This window comes from Prionailurus viverrinus, chromosome E2 (genome assembly GCF_022837055.1).
Source record: "Prionailurus viverrinus isolate Anna chromosome E2, UM_Priviv_1.0, whole genome shotgun sequence".
Lineage (NCBI taxonomy): Eukaryota > Metazoa > Chordata > Mammalia > Carnivora > Felidae > Prionailurus > Prionailurus viverrinus.
Genome location: NC_062575.1, coordinates 36,345,261 through 36,371,499, shown reverse-complemented (window position 1 = coordinate 36,371,499; position 26,239 = coordinate 36,345,261). Strand labels below are relative to the sequence as shown.

The following is a 26,239-nucleotide window of genomic DNA, read 5'->3' as shown; positions in this document are numbered from 1 at the left end:
GTATGTCCTGAGGCCTGAATGATGGAAAAGAAGCACAATCCACAAGTCACAGCCCTTCACCACAGGTGGTATGAACAATAGCATCCCTTCATGTTAAATCAAAGTTCTATGATTCACAAATTCTGCTCCTATTAACAGGGGCTGGAGAACTGGTTTTAAAGGCTCTGCCAGTCCCCGGCTGTGCAATCTTAAGCAAGATGCTGAGCCTGGCCAAGCCTCAGTTTCCTCTTCCAGGGGGATGATAATTCAATCAACCTTATAAAAGTGTTTTGTGGTTCCATGAGATAATCTATACATAAAAATATTGAGCCTTTACTGTGAGCCAGGCACTGTACTAAGTGCTTTACATCTTGTGTTATTTAATCTTTGTAATAACCCAATGAAGTAGATACAGTGACCTGTCCCCAGTTTACACGGCTGACTCAAGTGGCAAAGCTTGGACTTGAACCCAGGTGATCTGGCTCTAAAACCTGTGTTCTTAACAACTCTAACACAAATAGAAGCAATAATAATAATAATACCAATTATTATTGACATTATTATTGTTTTTATACTTGGGCAAAACTCTCATTTCTAAAAAGTGCAGATTATTCTCTCTACATCCAGGAAAGCTGTGGGGGATGTGATGAAAATGGGTCATAGAGTATGGAAGGGTTTCTAAGAAATGACATCCACAGGTCCAGGGAAGATGGGGAGGGGCTGCAATTGCCTCTTGAAAAAGTCTCAGGACCCCTGGGGTGCTGGAGCTTGCAGAGGCCATGGAAGCTGAGCCCCAGACATGGGTGTGAAAACTTCCTGAGCTCCCCACACCGAACCCAGACCTGCATCCCACCTTCATGTACTGCAGCATCCTCTCTGCGGAAGTGAAGTATGCCTCTGTCTCTGAACCAACCCGGGCAGTGGCCTGGAAGTTGGATGCCAGCTGGAGTGAAGGAGAAGCATCAGGTCAAGAAACTGACAGGGGTGTGCTTAGGATTTCAATGCCCCTAAAAAACACTCATCACCACCCCTCCTGAGTGACTTCTCAAACTAAGACAATTTCCTTACAAGAGTGGAGCAGATACCTTTGGTGCCCCTCAAGCCCACTTCTGAGGTTAGCTGCGTGATGGCGTGCAGTTCTGGGCAAGACACCACTGACACTATCCCACCTCAAGTACCCTTTGTGTGTATTTCTGCTTTCTGCTCAAAACCTTCACTCACACCACAGGAGCCCCTTCTGTCCATGCACAGTTGCAGCCCCAAAACACAGGGGAGTGAAAGTGCTGTGGGCAAACCCTCAACTAATGGGGAAAGGAGCCAGTAAATGAAGGCTCCTGTCCCTCAGTCTCTGGGGGACAATCCAGGGAGCATCCTATTTGCTTCTCAGAAGGTGCCAGTAGAGTTGAGAGGTGGTGACCCAGAAACAGCAACCTCAATGACACTTGCCCATAACAGAGTTTCTCCTTCCCTGCCTCTCTCTCTCCTGCTCCCTCAGTCATGTTTCTTAGGAGCACATCTCAAATAATCTGCCTACACCCAAGTCCTTGTTTCTGGCCTTGCCTTTAAGGAGTCTCAAGGATGCTCAGGAATTGGAGGCACCAGAGATGAGGACAACTGAGGTCTAAAAGGGGAAATAACATACACAGAATCACCTGGAACCTGGAGGTAGAGCTGAGATGGGGAACCCAATCTTCATACTCCCCATCCCCCTGGTCCAAGATGTGGGCAAACAGGCCATGAAGAAAGTGCTGGACAATAAGTTCACTATGAATTTATTCAGCACACTCCCTGAGGGCTCTATGCCATGTGCCAAGCCAGGATCTGTGCCCCAAACTGCAACAGACCCAGGCCCTGCCCTCAAGGAGCTCCCAGTCAGGTGGGGAGACAGATGGGTCAACAGAGAATGCCAGCACAAGCGGATGTACTTCACCCTGGGAGGCACTATGGGGAGCCATTAAGGACCCCCCCAGACAAGGTCCCCCCAGACAAGGGCCACAGGGAAGTCTTCCTGCAGCAGTTGGCACAGGAGTTTCATTTTAAGGAGAGGTGGGATTTAGCAGGTTAAAAATGGGTGGAGAAGGGCACTCCATAGAGAGGGGACAAAGTCCTGAAAATAGTAAGTAGCAGGATATATTCAAGGCCTTGCATGCCATTCGGCTATGACTGGAACAAAGAGTACGGGAAGGGGAAGGAAAGCCCTTTAGAAGTCAGAGAAGGTGGATGCCATAATGAAATGACACTGACAGTTGGAAAGGAGCCCAAGGAGACTGCCCTTCCTCCAGTCAGTGTATCAGACATGGCTGGTTGCCTTGTTAGTAGCCGGTCCCTTTTTTCTTTCTTGCTAGCACAACCTCCATTATGCTCAGGTATCTGGCAGCCTGGTGCTCCAGGGAGACTTGGTTAACTCCATTCCTCTTGTCATTGATAGGTTTAAGGTGTGAGCCATGCTACAGTTCTGGCCAATGAAGCATGAGGAAGAGTCAGATGGGAATATTCTGGGAAGCTGCTCCTTGTTCTTAAAACAGGGCACATGAAAAAAGTTCTCTCCTTTCTAACTTTTGGTGGTTATTTGGTGAGGATATGTTGCTTGGGGCTGCAGCAGCCATTTTGTGACCTTGAATAGACAATCCTGAGGATGAAGCCAGGATGTGGATGCCAGGGCAAAAAGATAGAATGCTCATGGATTCATGCTAGGTCACTAAATTAACAAAGAAGAGCTTACCCCAGCCTTCTGGATACATCACATAATAAGCCTCCAAACTGCCAAGGCCATTTTGAACTGGTTCTAGCATTTGCTGGCTGGAGGCCAGGAGCATCTCAATTATTTACAGTTCTTAAGGTTGCAAAGCAACATGGTGTGTGATTCCTGCTACCCAAAGCTTGAACATAATTTCATCGAGAGTGCATGCAGAAGTCAGCAAGGCACCAGTGTGGCCAGAGGAAAGATGTATGCTGGGGTCACAGGGCCAGATTTGAGGGGCCTGAGGGCACGGCCCATAGCTTAGGTTTAGCATAAGGAGACAGGGAATCTCTGAGGGCTCTAAACAAGACAGTGACATCAGGAAAACTGTAACTAAAGGTCACTCTGGTGAGATGTAGGAGGTAGACAGGAGGGGCTTCAAGGGGAGGAGAGGAGGCTTCGAGGTTGCTACCTAGGATAGAGATGAGACACTTGAACAGGACAGCAGACATGGAGAAGAAAAAATAAATCCAGGGCCATTTTGAAGCAGTCAGGCCTCCAGCAGAACTCCTAACTAGTTTCCTGTGATGGAACAAGCTGGGGAGACCTTTGAGAGGTGCCTCATGTGCACAGTGCACCCTGGGAGAGATGAGACCCCGCCCCTCTTGCCTGGGCCAGCACACGATAACATTGCCCCAAGCTTTGCCCCCCTGGCCCATGTCATATAGGAACCAGGAGGGATATCTGGCCTTGGTGACTCCAGATCCCCTTTGACACCAGTGTGGTACCTCTCCCCGAGTTTTGGAAGGTTTGGGGGCAACTCTGCACTGGCACATGCATGTGTGTGTGTGTGTGTGTGTGCGCGCGCGCGCACGCACATGCGCATATGTGTGTTTGTCAGAGAGAGGAAGACAGAGAGGAGAGGAGTGTGACCCACTAGGGACAAACCTATCTCTCACCAGCGGTGGGAACCAGGGCAAGTTACGGAACTCTGAAGTTCTGACTTCCTACCTGTAAGTGAGGAACAATAACAGCTAACATTTACTGAGCATTTATTCTGGGCCAAGCACTGTTCTAGGTGTGCAACATGCATTAATCCTCATGTTTATACATGTCTCACAAATCTGTAATTTTGGAACTTGTATTATCTCCTTTTTACAAAATGAAGAACCCCAGGTACAAGGAGGGTAAGAGGCTTCCCCAAAGCTAATAATGGGCAGAGCCTGGCTCGAACCCACATTCCAAAGCACACAATCTTAACCATTTTTCTATAGCTCGTGGAATGTAGTAAGAATTCAATGCAAGAAAGTGCAACAAGCACCTAGCAAAGTGCTAGCTCAGTGCAAGTGTCCAGTACATTCCATGTTGTTGCACTGGTAAGCTGTCGGCAAGTGTGAGCACAGCACAGCCACCTGCATGGCCTGGGTGCCTGCAGAAGGCTCCACACACACAGGCATGGCTGTGCATGTACAGGACTGCATATTTATGCAAATATATACCTGCTGCAGGGGCTCAACAAGGAGCAAGATGGAGCCCCTTGGCATACCCAAAAGATGCCTCACCACTGGGACACATGAGACCCAAAGCCAGTTAGAGAGAAAGCCACATGACCATAGAGAAGGCAGTTAATGAGCACCCCCTCGGGGAGCTGGAACTGTGTAACCAGTGTTCCCCCAGGCGGCTGCAAAGCCAGCCTCTGGCCTCACAGCCCTTGTGGCTAGCCCTGGACTGACCCTGCAGACATGAACTTGGCCAGCTAGACCCTCTCATGCCCCAGTGTAGTGGACGTGGAGGAACTCAGGCCAGGAGCTTTACAGGCTGCTACATCAGAATCCCCTAGAGAATCTGCTTTTAAAATTAGATTCCAAGACCCTACCCACCCAGGACCTGACTCTGAAAACCCAAGGCTGTGCTCTAGAGCATGGTCCTCCTGTCAGTTGTACCAGTGCCCAGGCCGAACATTCCTGCAAGGCTGGGGCAAAGTGTTCTGCTTCAAGTCCTGTGCACTTTAAAGTCTGAGAAGATCTGTTTCAGGGGAGGGACTGGATGACTCCTTAGATAACTGAAGGAAGCCTGATAGCTAACTCAACGAATGATAGTAAAGTGAAAACATACCAGACAGCAAATAACAGGTCTTGGTTCTTACCCTGGCTCTACTTCTTTATTTTTTAATGTTTATTTATTTTTGAGAGAGAGAAAGAGAAACAGAGAAAAAGACAGACAGAGACAGAGCACAAGCAGGGGAGGGGCAGAAAGAGAGAGAGGGAGACACAGAATCTGAAGCAGGCTCCAGGCTTTGAGCTGTCAGCACAGAGCCCGACGCAGGGCTTGAACACAGGAACCATGAGATCATGAACTGAGCCAAAGTCAGATGTTCAACTGCCTGAGCCACCCAGGTGCCCCATTCTGGCTCTACTTCTAGTGCTCTATACATTCAGACAAATATTTCCCTTTCTGGGCTTCAATGTCCCCATCTTCACAATAAGAGGGTTGGACTGGACTGCCTGCGGGCTCCATTCAATCCCAATACTCTAAGATTCCATTAAATAGCTTTAAATATAGACTTCCCAGTTCAGAGGTGACAGGAAAACAGGAAAGCAGAAGATTCAGAAGGCCAAGCACACAACTCATAAAGCCACAAATGGCCAAACCCAAGGTGTTATCAAAGTCCCATGAACCCCTGAGTCTGTCCACAGGCCACAAGCCAAAACCCCACTATCTGAGAGTCCCTCCCTCACCTGCAGGATGAGGCTGATAGCCATAGCTTTATAGGAATATGGGGCAGAGGAAATGCCAAAAACCACAAACAAGGCCACAGTCAAGGTCAGCAGGTTGGTCATGGTCTCCAGCCTCAGTGCCATCCATCTCGAGGAAGACAGGAACATCAGCATGTAGTTATTCTGTATATCACTCAGCCTCTTAAACCTGAGAAAGAAAGGACAACCTGAAAACAACATGTGTTTGTCTAACCCAGAGTTTCCTGGGAGTGGACACTGGTTGCTTCCTCCAGCATCCGGCTCCCCACTCCACCCAAGGAACCTGAATTATCTTTGGGGGCCTTCTCCCTGCCCCTTTCTTGGTCATGGAGTTGGCCTGACCCCAGATCTAGGAGTAGGCTCTGACTGACTTATCAGCCCAGGCTCTTCCCTAGGCCTTGATCATCAGTTAGGGGAAGTTCCCTACCCAGGAAAATAAGAGTGAATAAATGTCAGGATCTACTCATGAGTGAGGGGAAGCAACCCCTTCCAAGTATCTATCCACCTTGGAGAAGGGGCTGTGTCTGTCTTATTCACTACCATCTTCCCTGTGGCTCTGAGCACCCAGTAGGTGAATGAATGCATCATTTGAAGATGCCCTCAATCCCAGCACCTGCACAGTCCTTGAGTGCTCTCTAGTCCCACTGAGAGACTTGGTTCCGTGGTTCATCCATTATTCCAATTAACCAGACATACACTGTCTCCCACACTCAAATCTTACCAGGCTTCAAACCCATTTCAGATGGCTCAATGCCACCTCTTTCCCCCTTGAAGTCTTTTTTTTTTCTAAGTTTATTTATTTATTTTGAGAGAGAGAGGCAGAGAGAGAGAGAGGGAGAGAGAGAATCCCAAGCAGGCTCCACACTGTCAGTGCAGAGACTGACGTGGGGCTCAATCCCACAAACCATGAGATCATGACCTGAGTTGAGATCAAGAGTCAGAAGCTTAGCCTACTGAACCACCCAGGCATCCTCCCTTTTTTTAAAGTTCCCCCTGAACCCTTATGGACTTTTATCTGCTTTTCTCCTATGTTATTAGTCATTTTTAACCCTGTATTATTACAAAAATGTGTGTATGTGTCTCCTGTCTTCCACCAGACTGTGAGCCTCTTATAGTTCAAGGCAGATCATGTGTGATTGATCTTTACAAATGGGTAAGTTCATATGATACAATTAAGGCTCAACATCAGTCATAGGGTGTTTTTGTTTGTATCAACAAGCATTTAGAATACAAACCTATAGTTATGAATAGTGAAGGAAATTCTGTTATTTAGAAAGCTATTGCTTCGTGTATTTTATTAAAATTAGATACCTGTTTGGAAGTGAAAGAAAAAGAACAATGCAAGAAGTGCTGACCCAGCAACACTTCTTACTATTAATTATATTAATATGTGTATGCAATATCTACAGGTCTTTAAGGTTTACAAATATTTCCTGCATCACTTATATTTCTTATTCCTATATGAATCATCTTATAGATGAGGTCTTGGAAGCTCAGAAATAAATGGAATAAAATAATGTGAAGAGAACACTATTTCCAGATCCTCTGTTCGCCACCTTCCTGCTTCCCACAGTCCCCACTGCCCCATCATCCTCAGATGACAGCACAGGACTCACTTGCTGATGAAGTCTTCAGTTTTTCCATAGACATGGATGGAGCTCAGGCCCTGCAGAGCAGTGAGGATATGGGAGAGCAGAGGGGAGCGGCTATAGTTCTCCAGTCTCTTGAACATGTTGATGGCCATCTTAAACTTCCTGCATCAAGAATGAGAGTGAGTGACCTGGGCAGTCCTCCTCAGGGACCAACCAGTTCTACATACCAGCCTGGTATCCCAAGTCACAGACCCAGCTCACAAGCACAAAGAACCCACTTACATATAATAAATAAGGCAAACAGTAACTAATATGATTCCCATCAGCAGGATATATGGAGACAGCACACTGACAACCAACAAGATGGCGACCACCATCAAAAACAGGACTAAGAATTCTTCAGCAACAACGGGCAATAACTGGTCCAGCTGATCCAAGTCCCCTGCAAAGCAGTTCAGGAGTCGGCCTGTTGGGGTTGTGTCAAAGAAGCTCATGGGGCAGCATAAAACCTGTAGTGACAAAAACAACCCAGATCAAGAGATAGTTCTGGAACTTGATGAAGATGTCAGTTATACTCAGCCCTGAAGAGATGCAGGATACAGCCTAAAGGGTGTGCAAGGGAGGCAGTTTAGAGCAATGGCTAAAAGCATGAGCTCCATAGTCAATCTGCCTGGGTTCCAGTGTTAGCAAACTCCTCCACCTACTGCTGTGTGACTTTGGGCAAGTTACTTAACCCCTCTGAGTCTCAATGTCCTCATTTGTAAAATGGGGATGATAACAACACTTTACTGAGTTATGGTGAAGATTGCACAAGTCTGCAAATAGACTAAAAACACCTTTGAGATATGCAGCTTAAAAGGGTGAGCTTTATAATTACATGAATTATATATTAATAGACCTGTTATGAGAGGAAGGAAGGAAGGAAGGAAAGGATTGAAGGAAGGGAGGAGGGAGGGAGAGGGAGGAAGAAGTAACACACTAAAAGTCTCAGAACAGTTCCTGCATCCTAATTAGCATTCCATTAATACCAGCACTTATTATTTTCTACAAATGGGACCATTTTCATCAGGATTACCGAAGATTAGTAGCAGCAATACTACTGTGATTGCACATGACTTGTTGTCTTGGGTAGAATTTAAGCATGACTGCCCTTTCTTGAAGATGGTGTCCTAACTTGGTCTCTAAAAGCAGTGGACATGAGGGCCTTTGGAGATCAAAGAACATTTCGTACTGGAAGGGCTCTAGCAAAAGCATCCAGTTCATGTCCTCATTTTACAGATGAGAAAACTGAAGCCCAGAGAAGGGAAGGTTGCTCAGCAATTTGCTCAAGGTCACCCAAGTAGTTAATGGCAAAACCATGACCAGACCTCCCAAGGCTCCCCAACCACCCTGCCCCAGCACAGCCACACTCTTTACAGAAGGCGTTTCTTAAAGGTTTGTGGCACTGAACAACTGACCAACTGACCACTTCATTTCCCCATGTATTTCTCAAGCTGTAACACAAGAACAAAACATAAATAGAAGTTAATCCTATCTATTAAGGCCAAAAGTAAAGGAAGGAATAAAAGGAGGAGGGAGGGAGAAGGAAAGTGCATTTTGACTATTAATAAATAATAATTATTTGCATCATAAAATTTCCCAGAAATGCTCTGCTTCTCTTCAACCCCTAATTTAAGCTGGCTGAATGTGACTCACCCTTCAGGTCACAGCAGAGAGGTCCCTTCCTCCAAGAAGGCTGCTTGGACTCCATCCTTCCCTCCATCACCTACATGCTGGGGTTAGGTTCTTAGGACTCCATGGGCTCCCACCCAGTAGGTAATTTTACATACTATGTTACAACAAGCCTATTTTCTCATCAGTCTCCCTCAGTAGACTATAAGGCCATGATGGTCTGAACCATACCTGAATTGTTCATTCACCACTGTAAGCCCAATGCCCACCATAGAACCTGCACATAGTAACATCTGGTGAGGGGGAGAGCAATGATATTTCCAAGAGGCAGTTTGGTATTTTAACCATAATACATTCTCATCAGGACACACAAGGATGTCAGACTTCTTGTATGTAAAATAAGGATAATAGTACCACTTGAAAAGGAACTTGGGACAATTATAAGCAACACTATATGTGACAGTATTCAGCCAACAGAGGCCAACATTGGTGTGCCCGGCCCTCCAGCAAGGGACACTACCTTTTAGAATCACACTGCTGACAGCAGGATAGTTTCCAGGCACCCAGCTCATTCTGTGGCTTGCTCCCACCCACCCAGTGGCCCAGCGTGCACTTGCAACTATATTCTGCAAAGGGAAAAACTATGGAGACAGTAAAAAAAGATCAGTGGTTGTTAGGATTTGAGGGGAAAGGAGGGATGAGTGGTACAGCACAGAAGATTTTTACAGCATGAAACTGTTCTGTATGATGCTTCATGGCAGATACATGTCAGTATATATTTGTCCAAGTCTATAGAATGTACAAAATAAAGAAGACTTTAGATAAACCATGGACTGATGATGATGATGATGATGATAATGTATTGATAGTAGCTCATCAATTGTAGCAAACATTCTGCTCTAATGCAAGATGTTAATAACAGAAGAGACTGGGAGATTAGTAAGGGGCATATGAGAACTCTGTACTTTCCACTTAATTTTTCTTAAACCAAAAGCTTCTCCAAAAAATGAAGTCTAGTAATTAAAAAAAGAAAGAAAAGCGGGACAGGCTAGGGCTCAGCCTGCAACAGCAGCCAATACCCAAGCCCATACCTTGCTAAGGAGTTTGCTGTGCAGGGCGGTGGATGCTTTCCTCGTGAGTTTGGTGAAGGCCTTCGAGAAGCAGAGACCCGTGCAGATTAGCAACAGCACACTGAGGCCATACACCAGTTGGTAAATTGGCAGCTGAGGGTTGTCCAGTATGTCGCCTGGGTCTGCTGTTGTTCCATTGCTCTCTTGGCTGCTATTGGTCTTCAAGAGAGAACAGAGTGTGGTTTGATAAGACATATAGTTGGTCTTGTGCCCAGTTCCTGGCACAGAGCTCGTAAATTCCCTGTAATTCCCTAAGTGATAGGGGTGCTGGGAGCATCTTTTGTTCTAATATTTGGATGTTGACTCTGATTCCTGACATAAAATCTTCTAAGACCCTTGGAGTCTCTGGAGCAATCTCTAATTGCTTTTTTGTAGCTAGTGTGTCTTTTCGTAGCCAGTGAGATGTCTGGTGTGAGGAGGGGGCTAGATAGCGTCAGGATGGAGAACTGGTCACCAGAAAGACCAAGCCATTACTAGAAGCTTAGAACTTTCAACCCCACCCCACCCCACCCTCCATCTGGCTGGGGAGAGGAGCTGGAGGTTGAATTAATAATTGATCATGCCTATAAGATGAAGCCACCATAAAAATCCCTAAAGTACAGGGTCTAGAGAGCTTCTGGGTTGGTGAATACATTCACATGACATGAGGGTTGTGCACCCCTACTCCACAGGAACAGAAGCTCCTGTACCTGGAGCCTTTCTAGATCTCACCCTATGTACTGTTTCATCTGGCCAATCATCTCTATCCTTTATTATGTCCCTTATAATAAACTGGTAAAAGTATTCCCTGAGTTCTGTCAGCCATTCTAGCAGATGATCAAATCCAAAAAGGAGGTCATGAGAACCCCCAGTTGACACCTGGTCTGCCAGAACTATAGGAGGTCTAGACTCGTGATTGGCATCTGAAGCAGGGACAAGCTTGTGGGACTGAGTGCTTAACCTGGGGAGTCTGCACTAACTCCAGGTGGTGTCAGACTGACTTGAATTGTAGGACACACAGATGTTGTCCAGAGCATTAGAGAGTTGGTTGCTTTCAGAAAAAAACTGCACAATAGATATCAGGAGCATTGTGTGGGAATAGAGCAAAATAGTGAGTTTTCTTTCTTTGGGGAGGCAGATCATCTGAATCAGGCACCCGCAAGGCTGCCAGGGTAGAAAAGGCTTGATAAATTCATTCTATGGTGATTAGGAATTTGTGCTATATTGCGGCGCCTGGGTGGCTCAGTCGGTTGAGCAGCAGACTCTTGATTTCATCTCAGGTCATGATCTCCTGGCTCATGAGTTCTAGCCCCACATTGGCTCACTGCTGTCAGCCTGTCAACGCAGAGCCTACTTCTGATCCTCTGCCCCCCACCTCTCTTTCTGCCCCTCTACTGCTCCCACTCAAATATAAATAAATCTCCTTCTCAAAAATAAATAAACATTTCAAAAAGAATATTTTTAAAAAGTTAACCAAGTACTCCTTTGGGTAAACATGGCTTGGAATCAAGAACCAAGTTCAAGTCCCAGCAGGGGACTTCACATCCCAGGGAAGGTTCTTTTTCACACTATCCTCTATAAAATGGAGACAGAACCCACCTCTGAATGTGGTTGGGAAGATGAATGAATTAAGCAGGCACATAATGGCTGAGAACTGCAGGTCTCTCAACACAAAATAATTCCAACCAAACCCCTGTGCTAAGAGACTTGACCAAACATCAGCATGGCTTCTAGCGGCTTAAGGCATGTCCCTAGGAGGACCCCAGCCCCTGCCCCCCATCAAAATGCCTGCCTGCGGAATCTCAACCACCACCAGGAAAAGTTACCATTTGTTCTAGCCAACACCTGACAGCATGCCCCTGACCTCCCTTTCTCGGAGCCCTCACTAAAAAGTGCTTACAGCTGTGAATACATAGCTCTTACAACTCAGAGCATCTCTCCCAAGGACCTGGGAACCATGTCTTTAAAATGTAATCACCATGAAGGATAGGGCCTCTGTCTCCTAGTCCCTGTGGGAGATTAGTCCTAACTTTGATAACTGCCAGCTAATGGACACAGCTGACCTCATCACATTCACACTCACCAACCCTGGATAAATTTCACTCCTCTGCCTCTATTCAGTCCCCACATTCATTCTCCCTTTAAAACACCCAAATCACCTGTGCACAAATCGGATGACTTTCAGCTCTTTCCCCTGCCATTAGTAGTGACTGAGTAAAATGTGTTTTCCCTGCTTTCACTAACATCAGCTGTGTTTAACTGTGATGTGTCCTCCCAGCCCCCAACAAGGAGTCCAGAGGCACATTTTAAATAAAGCAGAATGAGAAGGCAAAAGGGCTATCAAAGGAAAGATCACTCCATGGAATGTAAAGCATTCTTGAGGACCTGTCTGGGGACATAAACCTCTTGGTTTTGTCCTGACGAGACTGCACTGGTGACCGCTCATTCTATGAACACTGGGGGTCAGAGCTGGGAGGGAAGCCCCACGTCTGGCTCTCAGAGGTCCTCTCTAGAGCTTTTTCATTTGTCAACTTGGCAATGGCAGGCTTCAGGCTTGCCATGGGGTTCCCTAACCCATTCTCTGACCCTCTTGGGGCCCAAGGAGTGGTGCCCCACTCCATATCAGCCCACAGAAACACACCCCACTCCCACCATGACACTTACCCCTGAGCCCTGCTGCAACCAATAGCTCAGCCACCAGAAGTTGAAGACTGTGAAGAAGACAATCCCCATCATGAGAAAGACAACAATGGCAGAGGCCATGTAACCTGGAGAGACAGGAAAGGGGTAACACACAGGTGCCATAAAAAGGTGAAGCATAATGGTTGACAAAGTTGCTCAGCCATCCCAATCCCTTGGATCTCCTTGACCCCCATCCACCTTGGACACCTTGGAGGACTTCCAAGGTTAGGAAGCCCAGTAGTCAAGTCCTGACTCTACTACTTACAGGCTATGTTAGCCTGAGCAAAGTACCAAAAGTCATTCCACTGTTTTACCTATGAATTGTGATGGTAGTCATACTAGCCGCATGGGATCACTCTGAAGAGGATATGTGATAATGTGTGCCAAACACCTAACCCAGTGCCTGGCACAAAAGAAATATTCTAGAGTAGTCTCCCTTATGCAGGTCCTGAGGATTCAGTCTTTAAAATGACATCAGCTACCTTTTATGTGGTATGTGCTACTATGGACTATGTGCCAGGCATAGTACTAAACACAGACATTATCTCTGAATTCGGAATTCATGCACCCATTTACTGAGTATCCAAGAAGGGAAGAAACTTGCCCAAGGTCATAGAGCTGGCAAGTGGTAGAGTTTGGATTCAAAAAAGCCAAGGATGCGGGGCACCCAGGTGACTCTGTCGGTTAAGCATCCAACTTCAGCTCAGGTCATGATCTCAGGGTTTGTGAGTTCGAGTCCTGCGTCAAGCTCTGTGCAGATGGTCAGAGCCTGGAGGATGCTTCAGATTCTGTGTCTCCCTCTCTCCCTCTCTGTTCCTCCCCCACTCATGCCCTGTCTCTTAAAAATACATAAATGTTAAAAAAAAACTTTTTTAAGCCAAGGATGGGAAAGCCCAGGGTGCATCTCTTCCTTCTGTAGATGTCCCTGCCCCCAGCACTCTCCCCACCTGTTCAGTCTGTGCTCCATTCCCATATTTGTGTGCATTGTTAAGATTTTAATTTTTAAGTAATCTCTACACCCAACATGGGGCTCGAACTTACAACCCTGAGATCAAGAGTCGCATGCTCCACCGAATGAGCCAGCCACGGAACCCCTTGCCCATATTTCTTCTTTTGAATTCAACCCTTCCTTAAGCTCCACTCAAGGGTCACCCCTTCTTTGATGACATCTGAGACTGTGCCTAGCCACAGAGATCTTTCTTACTACCTGGGTAATGCAGATGTCATAATTCTCCAGCTAGATTCCATGACTGGCCCTTGGAGGCCTTTATGCCCCCTCTCCTCTGGAGCTTGGCACAGTGCCTGGCCCATAATAAGTACTTTTTAAATACAGATCAATTGGTTGCTGGATTCATTCATGCATTTGCAGGCATCTGCTGCTCCCCTCTCTGGCTAGGCACTATGTTATGCCCTGCAGGGCTACCCATGGTAGAAGGAATAGGGATGGTGATCTATGCACAGCCTACCTCTTCCTCCTTTAGACAAGTAGAAAGAAGATACACCTTACATGGGGTTAGGTTCCAAATTCAATCAAAAGTAAAAAGTTGGCATGGAGTCCCAGTTACTCTCACAAATATCTTAAATTACTTAAAAAGTACAGTATCATATACTTGGTTTTGTGTTTATAAAATTGTACAGTTATATTTATATGAATTTGGTAATGTATACCCTTTAATAAAGCAGTAGCTTTGAAACTTCTAGCTGCCTGCCACCCACCATCAGAAATGTATTTTGAATGCACACCAGGATAAAGGCTTCACCAATGTCACTGTATGAAATGGAAGCAGACAATTTCTATTCTCTTCTATCGGATTTCTTTCAGTGCTGCTTAAAATCCACTCAACTGATTTCAGAACCCACTAGTGGGTCAGGACATAAAGTTTGAAAAACACTCAAAGAGTACTGTATGAACTACATTTTCTTATTTTCTCCATTCTTGGTGCTATGGCAGCTGGGTCCTTGATCTTGAGGAGACTGCTCTTCCCAGGGCTAATTCCTAGAAACAGCAAATGACTCCCTGTGAGCACACTTGGGATGTACAAATCAACCAACCCACAGCCACACTCCCAACCTTATCCTGCATCAAACTCACACACCCAACCAACATTCCTGCCCTAAATCACCCCAGGTCCAGGTTCCAAATAACTAGGGACCAGTCCTATAGCCCAGAGCCCCCCCCCAATTATTCAAATTATATAATCCTAAACTTACTCAGCATACCCACCCTGTCGCACCCACTCCTTCCCACAAAAACCCCAATAAGGCCTTGGGGCCTTCCCTCTGCCTCCTGACCAATGTGGCCCTGCATGGCATACCCTGTCTCCTGTTCCTAGGATCCTGTGAACATAAACTTCTCCCTTTGTGGCAATAATTTCCATGCCTGCATGTCTTACCATACCTGATTAAAATAAATCTCAGGTACATTTTAACACAATACGAAACTTAACTTCCAGCACTGACTATGGTGGTAGTTGAGTGTGGCTGAGATTGGAATTTTGCAGGTCAAACCCGTGAATGGCATGACTCCTCTGTGCCTCTCTACTTTGCATGACTGCACACATTCCAGTCAGGTCCAATCAGGGAGAGAGCCCCAGGCCTGGCATGGCAGCTGACATACAGTACCTCCAGTTGCCTGGATATAGTGGTGGTAGACACTCCATCTCAGGGACCCTTCTTTCATCTTCTCCTTCCTTGTGAGCTGATTTTCCAGCACTGGGTCAGAGTAAGAGAACAAGGAAATGATGTGTCTTTCAATCACTTGCATGGCCTTCCATGGTCAAGAAGACTTTTTATGAAGCCTTCCACCCCTGACTTCCACTCTTTTCCAGAGACCTCATCTTCCAACTGCAGTGTCCCATCCAAGTCTGATTCTAACCAGCATGTTTTCCTTGGAAAACTCTGCCAAAGGTAACTTTGATCTGAATTCCACAGCCTGCAAAGGGGTTTCAACCCCAGCCATTCAATAATCCTTGGGGTCCAGGGGTTCCCAAGATCTTGATGGGTTGGGAGAGGCAGCAGGAGAGAATGAAGAAAGCAATGATATGGAACCAGAAAACTGGGTTCCAGAATGGTCATTGCAATATTTTGCAAGCTTAGGCAAATCATTTAACTTCTCTGTTTCCTCGTCTGACAACTGGCAAGCCTATAGATGGTTGCTAAGATGCTTTGCAGGAATATTCTTCTGAGAAGTCCTCAAAAAAAAAAAAACAGCTGTCTAGGCTCTTGTCCTAGAGCAGGGCAGAGAGATGAGTTCCTGAAGTCCCAGTAGATGCTACTGATGACAGTAGCAACAAAAGGAAGCAGCACTGTGGAGGTATCTGTCATTTCTGCCTAAGGCTCTCCCTTCTTCTAATAATGCCCTAATTTCCCCTGGGGAAAGGGCTCTCTTCCTGGAATTTGAATTTTGAGGGAAATCACGCTTTTATGGAAAATATTTAGAGTAGATTTTCTTCAAAAAGATTCTGCACCTGTTCCTGCCACTTATGGCTCAAAATTGCTGAAGAGTGATTCTTCAACTTTTCATTTTGTGATCTTCCAATTATTCTTCTGCCCAAATCGGGCTGCTTCATTGCTAAAGATGATTTTGGTGACAAGAGCCTCTAATAGGCCAAGCACTATCCTGGGGCTTCCCTACACATGACCTCATTTTATCTCCACTACAACACTACAAAGTAAGCACTAGTTACCTTCAATTTTGCAAATGAGGGTTCAGAGAGGTTATGTTGCTTTGCCAAGGTCACCCAGCTTTGTAAGCAGCAGAGTTGGAATTCAAATTGAGAACTGTCTTACTTTAAAAATCAAGGTCTCTCTGCCCTGCTGCCCTGTTTCAGAAAAGAGCTAGACTGTGAGCTTCTGGATATCCAAGACTGGGCCCAATTCATATCTGTTTTTTTTTTTTAAGTTTATTTACTCTGAGAGCATGCACAGGCAATGAATGGGCAGAGAGAGAGGAGAGAGAGAGAGAATTCCAAGCAGGCTCTGCATTGTCATCATGGAGCCTGACACGGAGCTTGAACTCACCAACGTGAGATCATTGACCTGAGCCGAAATCAAGAGCTGGACACTTAACTGACTGAGCCACCTAGGTGTCCCTCATTTCTGATTTCTAATACCTTTGTTTTCAACATTTTCTTTCAACAAATATGTAATGATTGAAAGTTTAAATGCCTTACAGTTAAATTTATGCCACTCCAGGCCAAAGCTACCCACACTCTGTGTCTGCCTCTGCACACTCTCAACTCTGCCCCCCACAACACTTACTTCCTAGATCTTCAGGCCTCCTGACCAGCACAGTCTGAACCCCACCACCCTCAACTACTTGGATCATATGGTCTAGGATCCTGGCCAGTGAAAGACATGGCCCTGTCTGGGGTCCAGGAGGAAATGCTAGGTCCTCTAAAGGACCCAGGCAGATGCACAGGTGTTCTTGCCCTGTTGCCCAGCACCATTACCAGTATTTTCATAGACAGACTCTTCCTGGAAGGTGGTCTGGGCTTGCCCTTGCACCTGAGAGTCTTCTGCTGTCTTTGTTGTGTCCTGCAGTGGGTCCTGGGAAGAAAGCACATGTCATGAATGCAGGGGGCAGGGGGTGCTCCTCTACATGGGCAGTGAGTGTGGGGCGGGTTGGAAATCACCTGTGTGGCTTCTCCCTGCATGTTCTGGATGAGTTGGGCGTATCGTCCCTTTTTCTGTATTAATTCGCTATGAATTCCTTTTTCACAGATTTTCCCATCTTCTAGCAAAATGATCTGGTCACAAAATGCTAAATACTGAAGAGTCAGAAGAAATAGAGCCTTCGGTAAGCATACAAAAAGATATCCTACTTCACCACTCATAAGGAAAATATAAATTTAAATCATAATAAAATATTATTTTATCCCCTCAGGTTGGCAAAAATCTTAAAACATTGCATAAGTGCAAGCATTGGTGATGACTGCAGGTATAGGGAATCTCATACAAGGTAGGGGGTTGTAAATTAGTCCAAATACTGTGGAAGACAACATGATAATATCTAGTAAAATTAAATATTTAAGCATTATGACCCAACAATTGGATGCCTAAAACTCTAATCCCAATAAACTCTCAAACATACATAAAGATACATATGAAATGATGTACGCCAAAGCATTTTTTTTGTAAAAATGAAAAATGAGAAACAACCTAGATGTCGATCCCAGAGAAATAAATTCTGCTGTACGCAGATATTGGACTGCTACACCAGTGAGAGTTTTAAAAAGCTGCATGTATCAACATGGGACATCTCAAAAATACATATTGGGTAAAACATGCAAATTACCAAAGGACGCAGGAAGTAAAATATCAATTATATAAAGCTTTAAAATATTCAAAAGGGCACTTTACCATGTCTAGAGGTGCTTACATGTGTTGTAAGAGTGTGGAGGCCTGCACAGGAATGACAAACAGGAAAGTGAGGAGAACAAGAGGCAGGAGACAGAATGCAATCAGAGAGGTGATCTATGTTCAATTGTGTCTTCTGGGTGGTAGAAACATGGGTTTTCATTAGACTATTTAATAAACTGTTCTTATGTCTTAAATATTTTGTACCAAAAAAAAAATAGGCCAAAATAGAAGTAGAGGGAGAAATAATAATAATGCCTTGAGGCCAGAACCAAGTATGGGAATATCTAGGGCAAAGGCATTATGAGAGGCAGCACCTAGCATGGTCACCGTACTTCATCCAAGAACATGAGACTTGGGGAATTCTTCTCTGAAAGATTTCTTTGTAACTTCAAAACCAGAAGTCAATCCATCAAATCTGAAGGAGAACTTAAAATTTGGTTTCAATTTTTACCAGCCACAGAAACCATTTACTAGCCTACCCTCTCCGTGGGGAAAGCAGAAGACATCCAAGTTTTTTACAATGCTCCTCAAGTTTTGAGGTCTAGTCTGAGAGGAAGAGGTAGCTGCTGTGAGGTTGTTACTGAATCAATGGCAGAATCAATGGCAGAAACGTGAGCATCGGGCACCTGGGTGGCTCAGCTGGCTAAGCGTCTGACTTCAACTCAGGTCATGATCTCATGATTGGTGAGTTCAAGCCCCCCCCCCCCCCCCAATCAGGCTCTCTGGTGTCAGCACAGAGCTCACTTTGGATCCTTTGTCTCCCCCTCTCTCTGCCCCTCCCCTGCTTGCTTCCTGGCTCTCGAAAGAAAGAAAGAAAGAAAGAAAGAAAGAAAGAAAGAAAGAAAAAGAGAAAGAAAGCAAGAAAGAGAGAAAAAAAGAAAATGTGCAGATCTACATTAGTCATCAATAATGGCCAGAGCCCTGAAAGGGTGATCACCTGCAGCTGGTGGGTCACCAGAATGACAGTCTTCCCCCTAAGCATCTTTTTAATGCACTCCTCAAAGATGTGCTTCCCCACGTGGGTGTCCACAGCAGATAGAGGGTCGTCCAGCAGATAGAGCTCGTGGTCAGAGTAGACAGCGCGGGCCAGGCTGATCCTCTGCTTCTGCCCCCCAGAGAGGTTGAGGCCCCGCTCCCCAATCTGCAAATAGACAGCCAAAGGCACTGTGTCCAGAGAACAAGCCCAGCCAGATATGCTCAAAGTTAGCCAGGTAGGCACATATGACACAATGAACCTCTTCGGTGCACGCTCCTGCACACCTAGTGATTTGGCACCCCTGGTATTTTTTAAAATATTTTTCTAAATTTGCTTAATAGGGAATGAAGAAACTGATTTTTCAGCTAATTAAAATTTTATAACTCATAATTAGATACAATGTTTCTAAACCTATCAACTTCTAAGGTGGCATTTTAAAACTCTATTTAATAAAACAAATTATTCCTAAGGAAGAGCACCTCCTTATGTCTTATTTGGGTTTTAAATTTCTGTTGACAGCGACTGTCAACTTGCAGCATCATCAGCCCTCTCTGTCTAAGACTGTTTGCATGGTGTACAGCTGCTCAACAGGACAGAGCTGCAATGGCTAGAAGGGGGCTCTGTTGTTGCTGTCAAGAGAAGGAGTATCTTATACACCTTATGTCAGGAGTTACTAACAGTAACAGGCAAGAACCAGAGTTACTGGACAGCATGTTTTGGGTCCCCTTGCAGACTAGCATGCCAGCACCTGCTGGCTGGCCAGTCCCTCAGTCATCTCTGCAGACAAGGGTGCCAGGGCCTAAGTCCCCATCCCTACTCTACCATGAACTCTTATGGTCCCTGTAGAAAAGAAGCAGAGTTTAAAGAGCAGCAGGGCAACCTCCTGTCACTGCTCTGCCTCTAGTTCACCACTGTGTGCCCTGGGACAGGCTGCTTCACCCAGTCAAAGGCTTAGTTTTGCATTGAGTCATCACTCAACAAATGCTTACTAAGTGCCTACTGTGCTGTGATGATAAACCAACGCCTGCTCTAGCTGGGCACTATTCACGGCATTTCATACATATCAGTTCATCTAGACCTCAAGCTTGAGCAGGTCCATACTCTTATTGACGCCATTCTACAAACCAGAACTTGTTCTTTCTACTGAAGAGATAGTCCTGAATAAGACAACTGAGCTCTATGCTCTCAAGGGTTTACAGGGTAAAGGGTATCCATCTCTAAAAGAAGGATAATAAAAGCACTGACCTCCTAGAGTTACCTGAGGTTCACTTAAGACAATGCATTCAGGTTGCTACAATTTTGCATCTGGTGATCAGCAGACTGAGCTATTAATATATCATAAAATCAAGACAATAATAGTCCTTTTATCTTATAAAGGTTTTATGCAGATTAAAAGTGGCTACAGATGTGAAAGACGGTCAATTATCATGAAAATGTGAATCATATCACCATTGGGAAGCCATGGCTGTTATTCCCACTGGCAAAGGAAGAGCTGGCCAGAGGGGGCAGAGAGGGAGGGAGCGGAGGGAAAGGAAAGAGGAATGGATGGGAGGTTTCTCATCTTCACAGAGTTTCCACTGCTCTTGCTCCAAAGGTGGAGTTTGAGGTCAGCTCCCCATCCTTGTGGGGTAAGGTAGACTTGTTGCCAGCTCTCACTATAAGATGAGCCCCAATTCCCTCCCTGGGTGGGGAAGGCTTTGAGGCAGCAGCTACAGGGCCATGAGCTGCTTTGGGAAGGAAGGGCTGGAATCCCTCCTCTACATACCCAGGGAGGCAGCATGAGGACCCCAGAAAAACCACTACAAAGGCACCATCACAGCAGAGGCAGGGGGTGCTCACCTCCCACTCACCTCTGTCATGTCTCCAAAGGGCAGAATTTCCAGGTCCCGGTTCAGGGAGCAGCAATGGAGCACCTGGAGGTACCTGCAAAGGACAGAGAACTGAAGGGACAGGTGGCCCAGCCACAGGCCCTGCAGCCTTTCCAAGTCAGGAAGGGAAAGGTCTCTCACTCCATGTTAAGAAATTTGGACTTGATCCAGCATTTAACAGTAAAGCATGGGAGGCTGTTTGCATTTCCTTCCTCCCTTCATTTCTTTTAATCTGATATGTGCATTTAGTAAATATTTGAACAGAACAACATCAACAACAAAAGATATCATGAAAAGCAAGCCTCTCCCATCTTTGACTCTCAGTTTCTTACCTCAGAAACAGCCACTATTATAGTTTTTTACATATTCATTCAGAAATAATGTGGTCAAATATGTTTGTGTGCAGCATATATAGGTTTGTGTTGTTTTAATGGCACCATAATATTTCATTATATGGCTGCACCATAAATTATTTAACCACTGTCCCTGTGATGGACATTGGGGTTCTTTATAGTCTTTTGGTACTATTAACAATGTGTAATATGAGCATTCTGGTATATGGGCCTTTGTGTTCATGGGTGATACTACCTATACATTAAACACCTAGCAGTGCTGAGTCTAAGAACTGGTGCACTTCTTTTGGACCAGATACTTGAAAACTGCCCTGTGAGGGTGGGAGGGGGGGAGGGGGGGTGATGGGTATTGAAGAGGGCATCTTTTAGGATGAACACTGGGTGTTGTATGGAAACCAATTTGACAATAAATTTCATATATTTAAAAAAAACTGCCCTGTGAGCTATATCAGTCTGAAAGCAGAGCAATGACAAGATGAGAGTTGTGTTTGGGGATGGCTGCCCTGCAGGCAGGACACAAGGTGGAAAGAGCAGAAGACTGGAGACAAGGAGCCAAGGGCAGGGGCAGCGGGAACAGTCCAAGCAAGAGATAGCAGGCAAGAACTGGCAGTGAGATGAAGAAGAAGAGACAAATACAAGAGATATATAGGAGACAGAATTGTCCAATGTGAGTGACAAATTAGATGTGCAGCATCAAAAGACGAGGCGTCAGTGTTGCTGGGGTACACAGTTCACTGATGTCATTAAACCAAATTGGACAACTTGGGAAGAGAAGCAGGCAGGATGGGGGTTGGGCAAGCAGGGCGCTCATGAGCTGGTGTTGGACTTGACACTGAGGAGCCCACAGGACAGCCAGCTGGAGGTGACCAGTTCGTACACCTGTACATCCATCCCCCTCAACATTGCTACTGGGGGCAGATTATAAAATCAAGCAAATGGTCAAAGGAGGCCAGGGTCCACCAGAGTTGGAAGCACAGCTATAGCATTGAGGGCTGTTTTGGTGAATAGACTTCACTCCTAACTTCCAAGTGCATGTCTGAAGCAGGTAAACCCCAGACCGGGAGATAGAGACCACAAAGGGCAAGGATGGTGGTGGTGGCTCACCAGTGCTGGTTTCTTCTACATCCCACAACCTCATCACCCTATTTGCTTTACCTTTTGACTTAGAGGTGGGGAATTCATTAATACAAATGAAGTTTTAAAGTACCGTTGTTGGAGGGAGAGGGCTATTTTGACTCCTATAATATAACAAGTAAGCATGGAATTTCTGATAGCAACTGGGTTCAGATCCTGATTCTATCATATCCTCCACAGTCTGTGATTTTAGGCAAATCATTTCACCTCTTGAGGCCTCAACTGACTCATCTAGAAAATGATATGATAATAATCTTTCTTTCACAGTGAGGAGGAAATATGTTGACGCATAGAAGTGAGCACATAGCAAGTGTTGGCAGTTGTCAAATTACTATTCACAGCTGGGGATCCCTCCCCCAACCAGCCCCACACACCTGTGTCCCTCCGGGGCCCTCCCAGAAGCTTACCGGGCCTTGTCGTACTGGCCTCCCATGAGGATGTTCTCCCTGACGCTAGCCCTGATGATCCAGGCCTGCTGGGGGACATAAGCCAGGCTTCCATGCACCCCTACTGAGCCCTCCAGCAAGTGCATCTGCAGCAAAGGGAGTCAGCCTCAGGACCGGGTGGAACAGGGGAGGACCCTGTCTGGCTCAGCAGCCACAGTGTCCAGTGACCCACCACCCCGTGGGACCCTCGGGGCTCTCCAATGTAAATGGGAGTTTTAACATGGTCCTGCCAGGCCCACCAGTGAGTCTGAGGAAAGGTCCTGGGGATGTGGGACAGGAGCCAGAGCTAAACCAGGCCAGTTCCTTCTGTGACTAAATCCAAGGTCTGCCTTGAAGCCACCCCATACTTTTTCTTTCTCTTATTTCTCCAGTCCCATTCTCTAGCAAGTGGTGCTTCCATGGTCTTCATGGTGAGATGGAATGTTCTAGGTCATCTCTGACCATCCCTGGATATCAACAGAATTATTTCTGATGTCATTAGATGTGATCATGTAATCCTGTGTAGGTGGGACAAAGTCCTTTTTGGGGGGACATCACGATGAAGTATTAAGTGGGAAAAGTCTCAAAATCTCTGTAATTTAAAATAGTTCCACAAAATGTGTTTCTACATAAATGTGGCAAAAATGCAAATGCTATCAACTGTTGAATCTAGATGGTACGTATATGGGTGTTTAGTGTCTTTCTGCTTTTCTGTTTGGTAAATTTAAAAGCCCTTTTAAAAAAGAGCTGGGGGGGGGGGGCGCCTGGGTGGCGCAGTCGGTTAAGCGTCCGACTTCAGCCAGGTCACTATCTCGCGGTCCGTGAGTTCGAGCCCCGCGTCTGGCTCTGGGCTGATGGCTCAGAGCCTGGAGCCTGTTTCCAATTCTGTGTCTCCCTCTCTCTCTGCCCCTCCCCCGTTCATGCTCTGTCTCTCTCTGTCCCAAAAATAAATAAACGTTGAAAAAAAATTAAAAAAAAAAAAAAAGAGCTGGGGGGGGGTGTCTGGGTGGCTCAGTCAGTTAAATGTCTGACTCTTGATCTCAGCTCAAGTCATGATCTCACAGTTCGTGGGATCAAGACCTAAGTCAGGCTTGTGCTGGCAGCATGGAGCCTGCTTAGGATTCACTCGCTCCCTCTCTCTCTCTGCTCCTCCACCACTTGTGCATACATTTTCTCTCTCAAAATAAATAAATAAACTTAAAAAAAAAAAAAAGACTGTAACCCCCATCCCCACCACCCCAGCATAAGATATCATCATCCTGTGTTCCTTTCTCTTTATGATCCTGTGCTTCCTACTTCTGATTTGGAGCCAGGCTTTAATTAATTAGAACAAAACTTTAAAATGACACCTTTTTGTCTCCCTTTATTAGATGGGAAGTGACTGGTTCATTTCAAGAGGAAACTGACAAACTACTGGCCACACAGAAAGGTGGCCTTGGATGGAGGCTGCAAGGAAACGTTGCCATTGTGAAAAGCGAAGCTCTGACATCAAGTGGACCTGGGTTTCAACCCTGGCTCCTCCCTCACCTGTGGTGTGACTTGGACCAGTCACCTCGCTGAACCTCATCTGCTCACCTATAAACTGGCCATAATGGCTGCCTTCCTCATGAGGTTATTTCCAAGTTAAAGGAGAAAATAGGAAGCTCTTAGCACAGGGCCTGGCATGAAAGTACCATTCAAACTATTTTTACTATTTTTTATTTAAGTAGAATCTTATCTTCCCCATTTCCAAGAAGTTGGGGCAAGGCCATCACATGTGGAGTATGAACAGATGAGCTGTCGGGAGTGAGTTCCATGGACAATATGACCACATTCCAAGGAAGTGATGAGGTTGACTATAACATTTGGGAAAAGCTGAGGGAAGAGCTAGATAAAGAAAGAAAGTGCGAGTCCTCCCAACAACCTGGAAGGAGGGCAAAGAAAGGAGGGGAGAGAGAGAGCAGCCCAGGGCTGGGTGCGGCTGGGGCTGAGCGGGGAAGTACTGAAGAGAACCCCCTTGGGAAGATGGCCATAAATTCACACCAGATGCCATGGCTGTTTTAAAGTGTTGTTCAGTGAAAAGTGTGCAATGTGATCTCAATTGTTTTAAAGCAACAGGTTAGGGCTTTTTGGAAACTGGAAGAAGGGTAGGCTGAGGCACATGTCTGCCTGGCTGCAGACTAAGCAGACCTCAAGAATATCTGCAGACTGGACTTGGAGGGTTTGGATCTCAGGGGCAGGGGCACCCATCAGGCATGTAAATTCCACTGCTGGAGTGTAAGTGTAAGACTGTCCTGTCCCATCCCATGCAGGAGGGCCTCCTCTCCCCTGCCCCTCCTTCCTTCTTCCTCCTCCTCCCTCCCTCCACATTGCTCTCCTGATGTCCTCTCACAAAGGACACCTGTCTCACTCTGAGTTTGGCTTCATGAGATGATTTTTATTATCATATTAAATTTTGGGACACCCTGTATCATCACCCTGAGAGCTGACTGATTACAAACAGGGTGGGGAAAGCACAGAGAACTGGTGAGGGCAGATCTCTGGGTGAGCTAAGAGGCAGCACTCCTGGAGGGTGAGAAGGAGGCATATTTATAACACACCTCCCCCTCGGTGCATGCCCAACTGCTCTCAATTTATAAAAATTGCATTGGCTCAGATCCCATCAAGCAAGAAAGTGATGGTGAGGTGGACTGGGGGAACTCAAGCTTGGGAGTCCCTGGGCTGCCTGTGGATGGGCATGCATGCAGTCACAAGTCACTTACCTCCCCCAGGATGGCTGACAAAAGGCTGCTTTTGCCACTTCCAGTGTTGCCACAGACCCCCAACAAGGTCCCCTGCAAAGCCAAGGAGGAACATTGGGACAGCACAACCCTCCTACTCACCCAGGGTGGGTCTGTTGTTTGAACACAAAATGACAAATAGAAAACAAAATAACCACATCCACCCCAAGGCCTCTCAGACTAGCAAAGCTCAAGAGGGTAGGATGTCACAATTTCAAAGGAAGGAAGTCACATGCAAGTGACAGAAAGGAATTCATGGATAGGTGGTCCTATCAGGCAACAAACCCAAATTCCAGATCTGTACCTTTCTGCTCTGTTATCTTGGGCAAGTCATTTATCCTCTCTGTGCCTCAGTTTCTTCATGTATAAAATGGGCACAGAGAAGTCAGCCTCACAGAATTCATGCATACATACACTTATTCATTCATTCATCCATTAAATGGTATTTAAGTTTCTCCTAGGTACCAAGTAATGAATAAAAGAACTCTCATTCCATATTCTGATGGGGGAGGGGGAGATAAACCATGAAATAAATAAGCAAACAAACAAACAAATAATATCAGATGAAGATAAGTGATTTAAGTAAAATGAAATTTGCTGCTGTGACCGAAGCAAATTATAGATGGGTTGGCCAGCAAAGACTTCTTAAAGCAGTTGTCATTGCAGCTGAGACCTGAATGACAAGAAAGAGCCAGACACAGGAAGATCTGGTGGTTCCAAACCATGGAACATCAGGGGCAAAGGTCGTGAGACAGGAACAAGGTCTGCTGCCAAAGTGCTATGAGAGGGCTAGTGTAGCTGGTGTGGAAGGAATGAGTGGGAGAAGAGGTCAGAGATGTGGGTGGGGCCTCACCTAGTTTCACTTCCAGGAGGAAGGTACAGAGGCGAAATTTG

General features: G+C 45.9%; 1 protein-coding gene across 1 annotated transcript in view; it reads right to left on the bottom strand.

Moving 5' to 3' along the window:
* The window catches only part of ABCC11 (ATP binding cassette subfamily C member 11), a 59,575-nt gene that overhangs the window by 9,630 nt on the left and 23,706 nt on the right, over positions 1–26,239 (bottom strand). The window contains exons 11-23 of the mRNA XM_047837238.1: positions 25,328–25,399; positions 22,569–22,693; positions 20,657–20,729; positions 18,768–18,971; positions 17,104–17,238; positions 16,921–17,017; positions 15,092–15,181; positions 12,452–12,555; positions 9,770–9,967; positions 7,290–7,516; positions 7,032–7,169; positions 5,398–5,584; positions 833–922 (exon numbers count right to left, since the gene is read on the bottom strand). Of these exons, the coding sequence (XP_047693194.1) occupies positions 833–922; positions 5,398–5,584; positions 7,032–7,169; positions 7,290–7,516; positions 9,770–9,967; positions 12,452–12,555; positions 15,092–15,181; positions 16,921–17,017; positions 17,104–17,238; positions 18,768–18,971; positions 20,657–20,729; positions 22,569–22,693; positions 25,328–25,399 (1,740 nt within the window). The remainder of the gene's footprint in view (positions 1–832; positions 923–5,397; positions 5,585–7,031; positions 7,170–7,289; positions 7,517–9,769; positions 9,968–12,451; positions 12,556–15,091; positions 15,182–16,920; positions 17,018–17,103; positions 17,239–18,767; positions 18,972–20,656; positions 20,730–22,568; positions 22,694–25,327; positions 25,400–26,239) is intronic.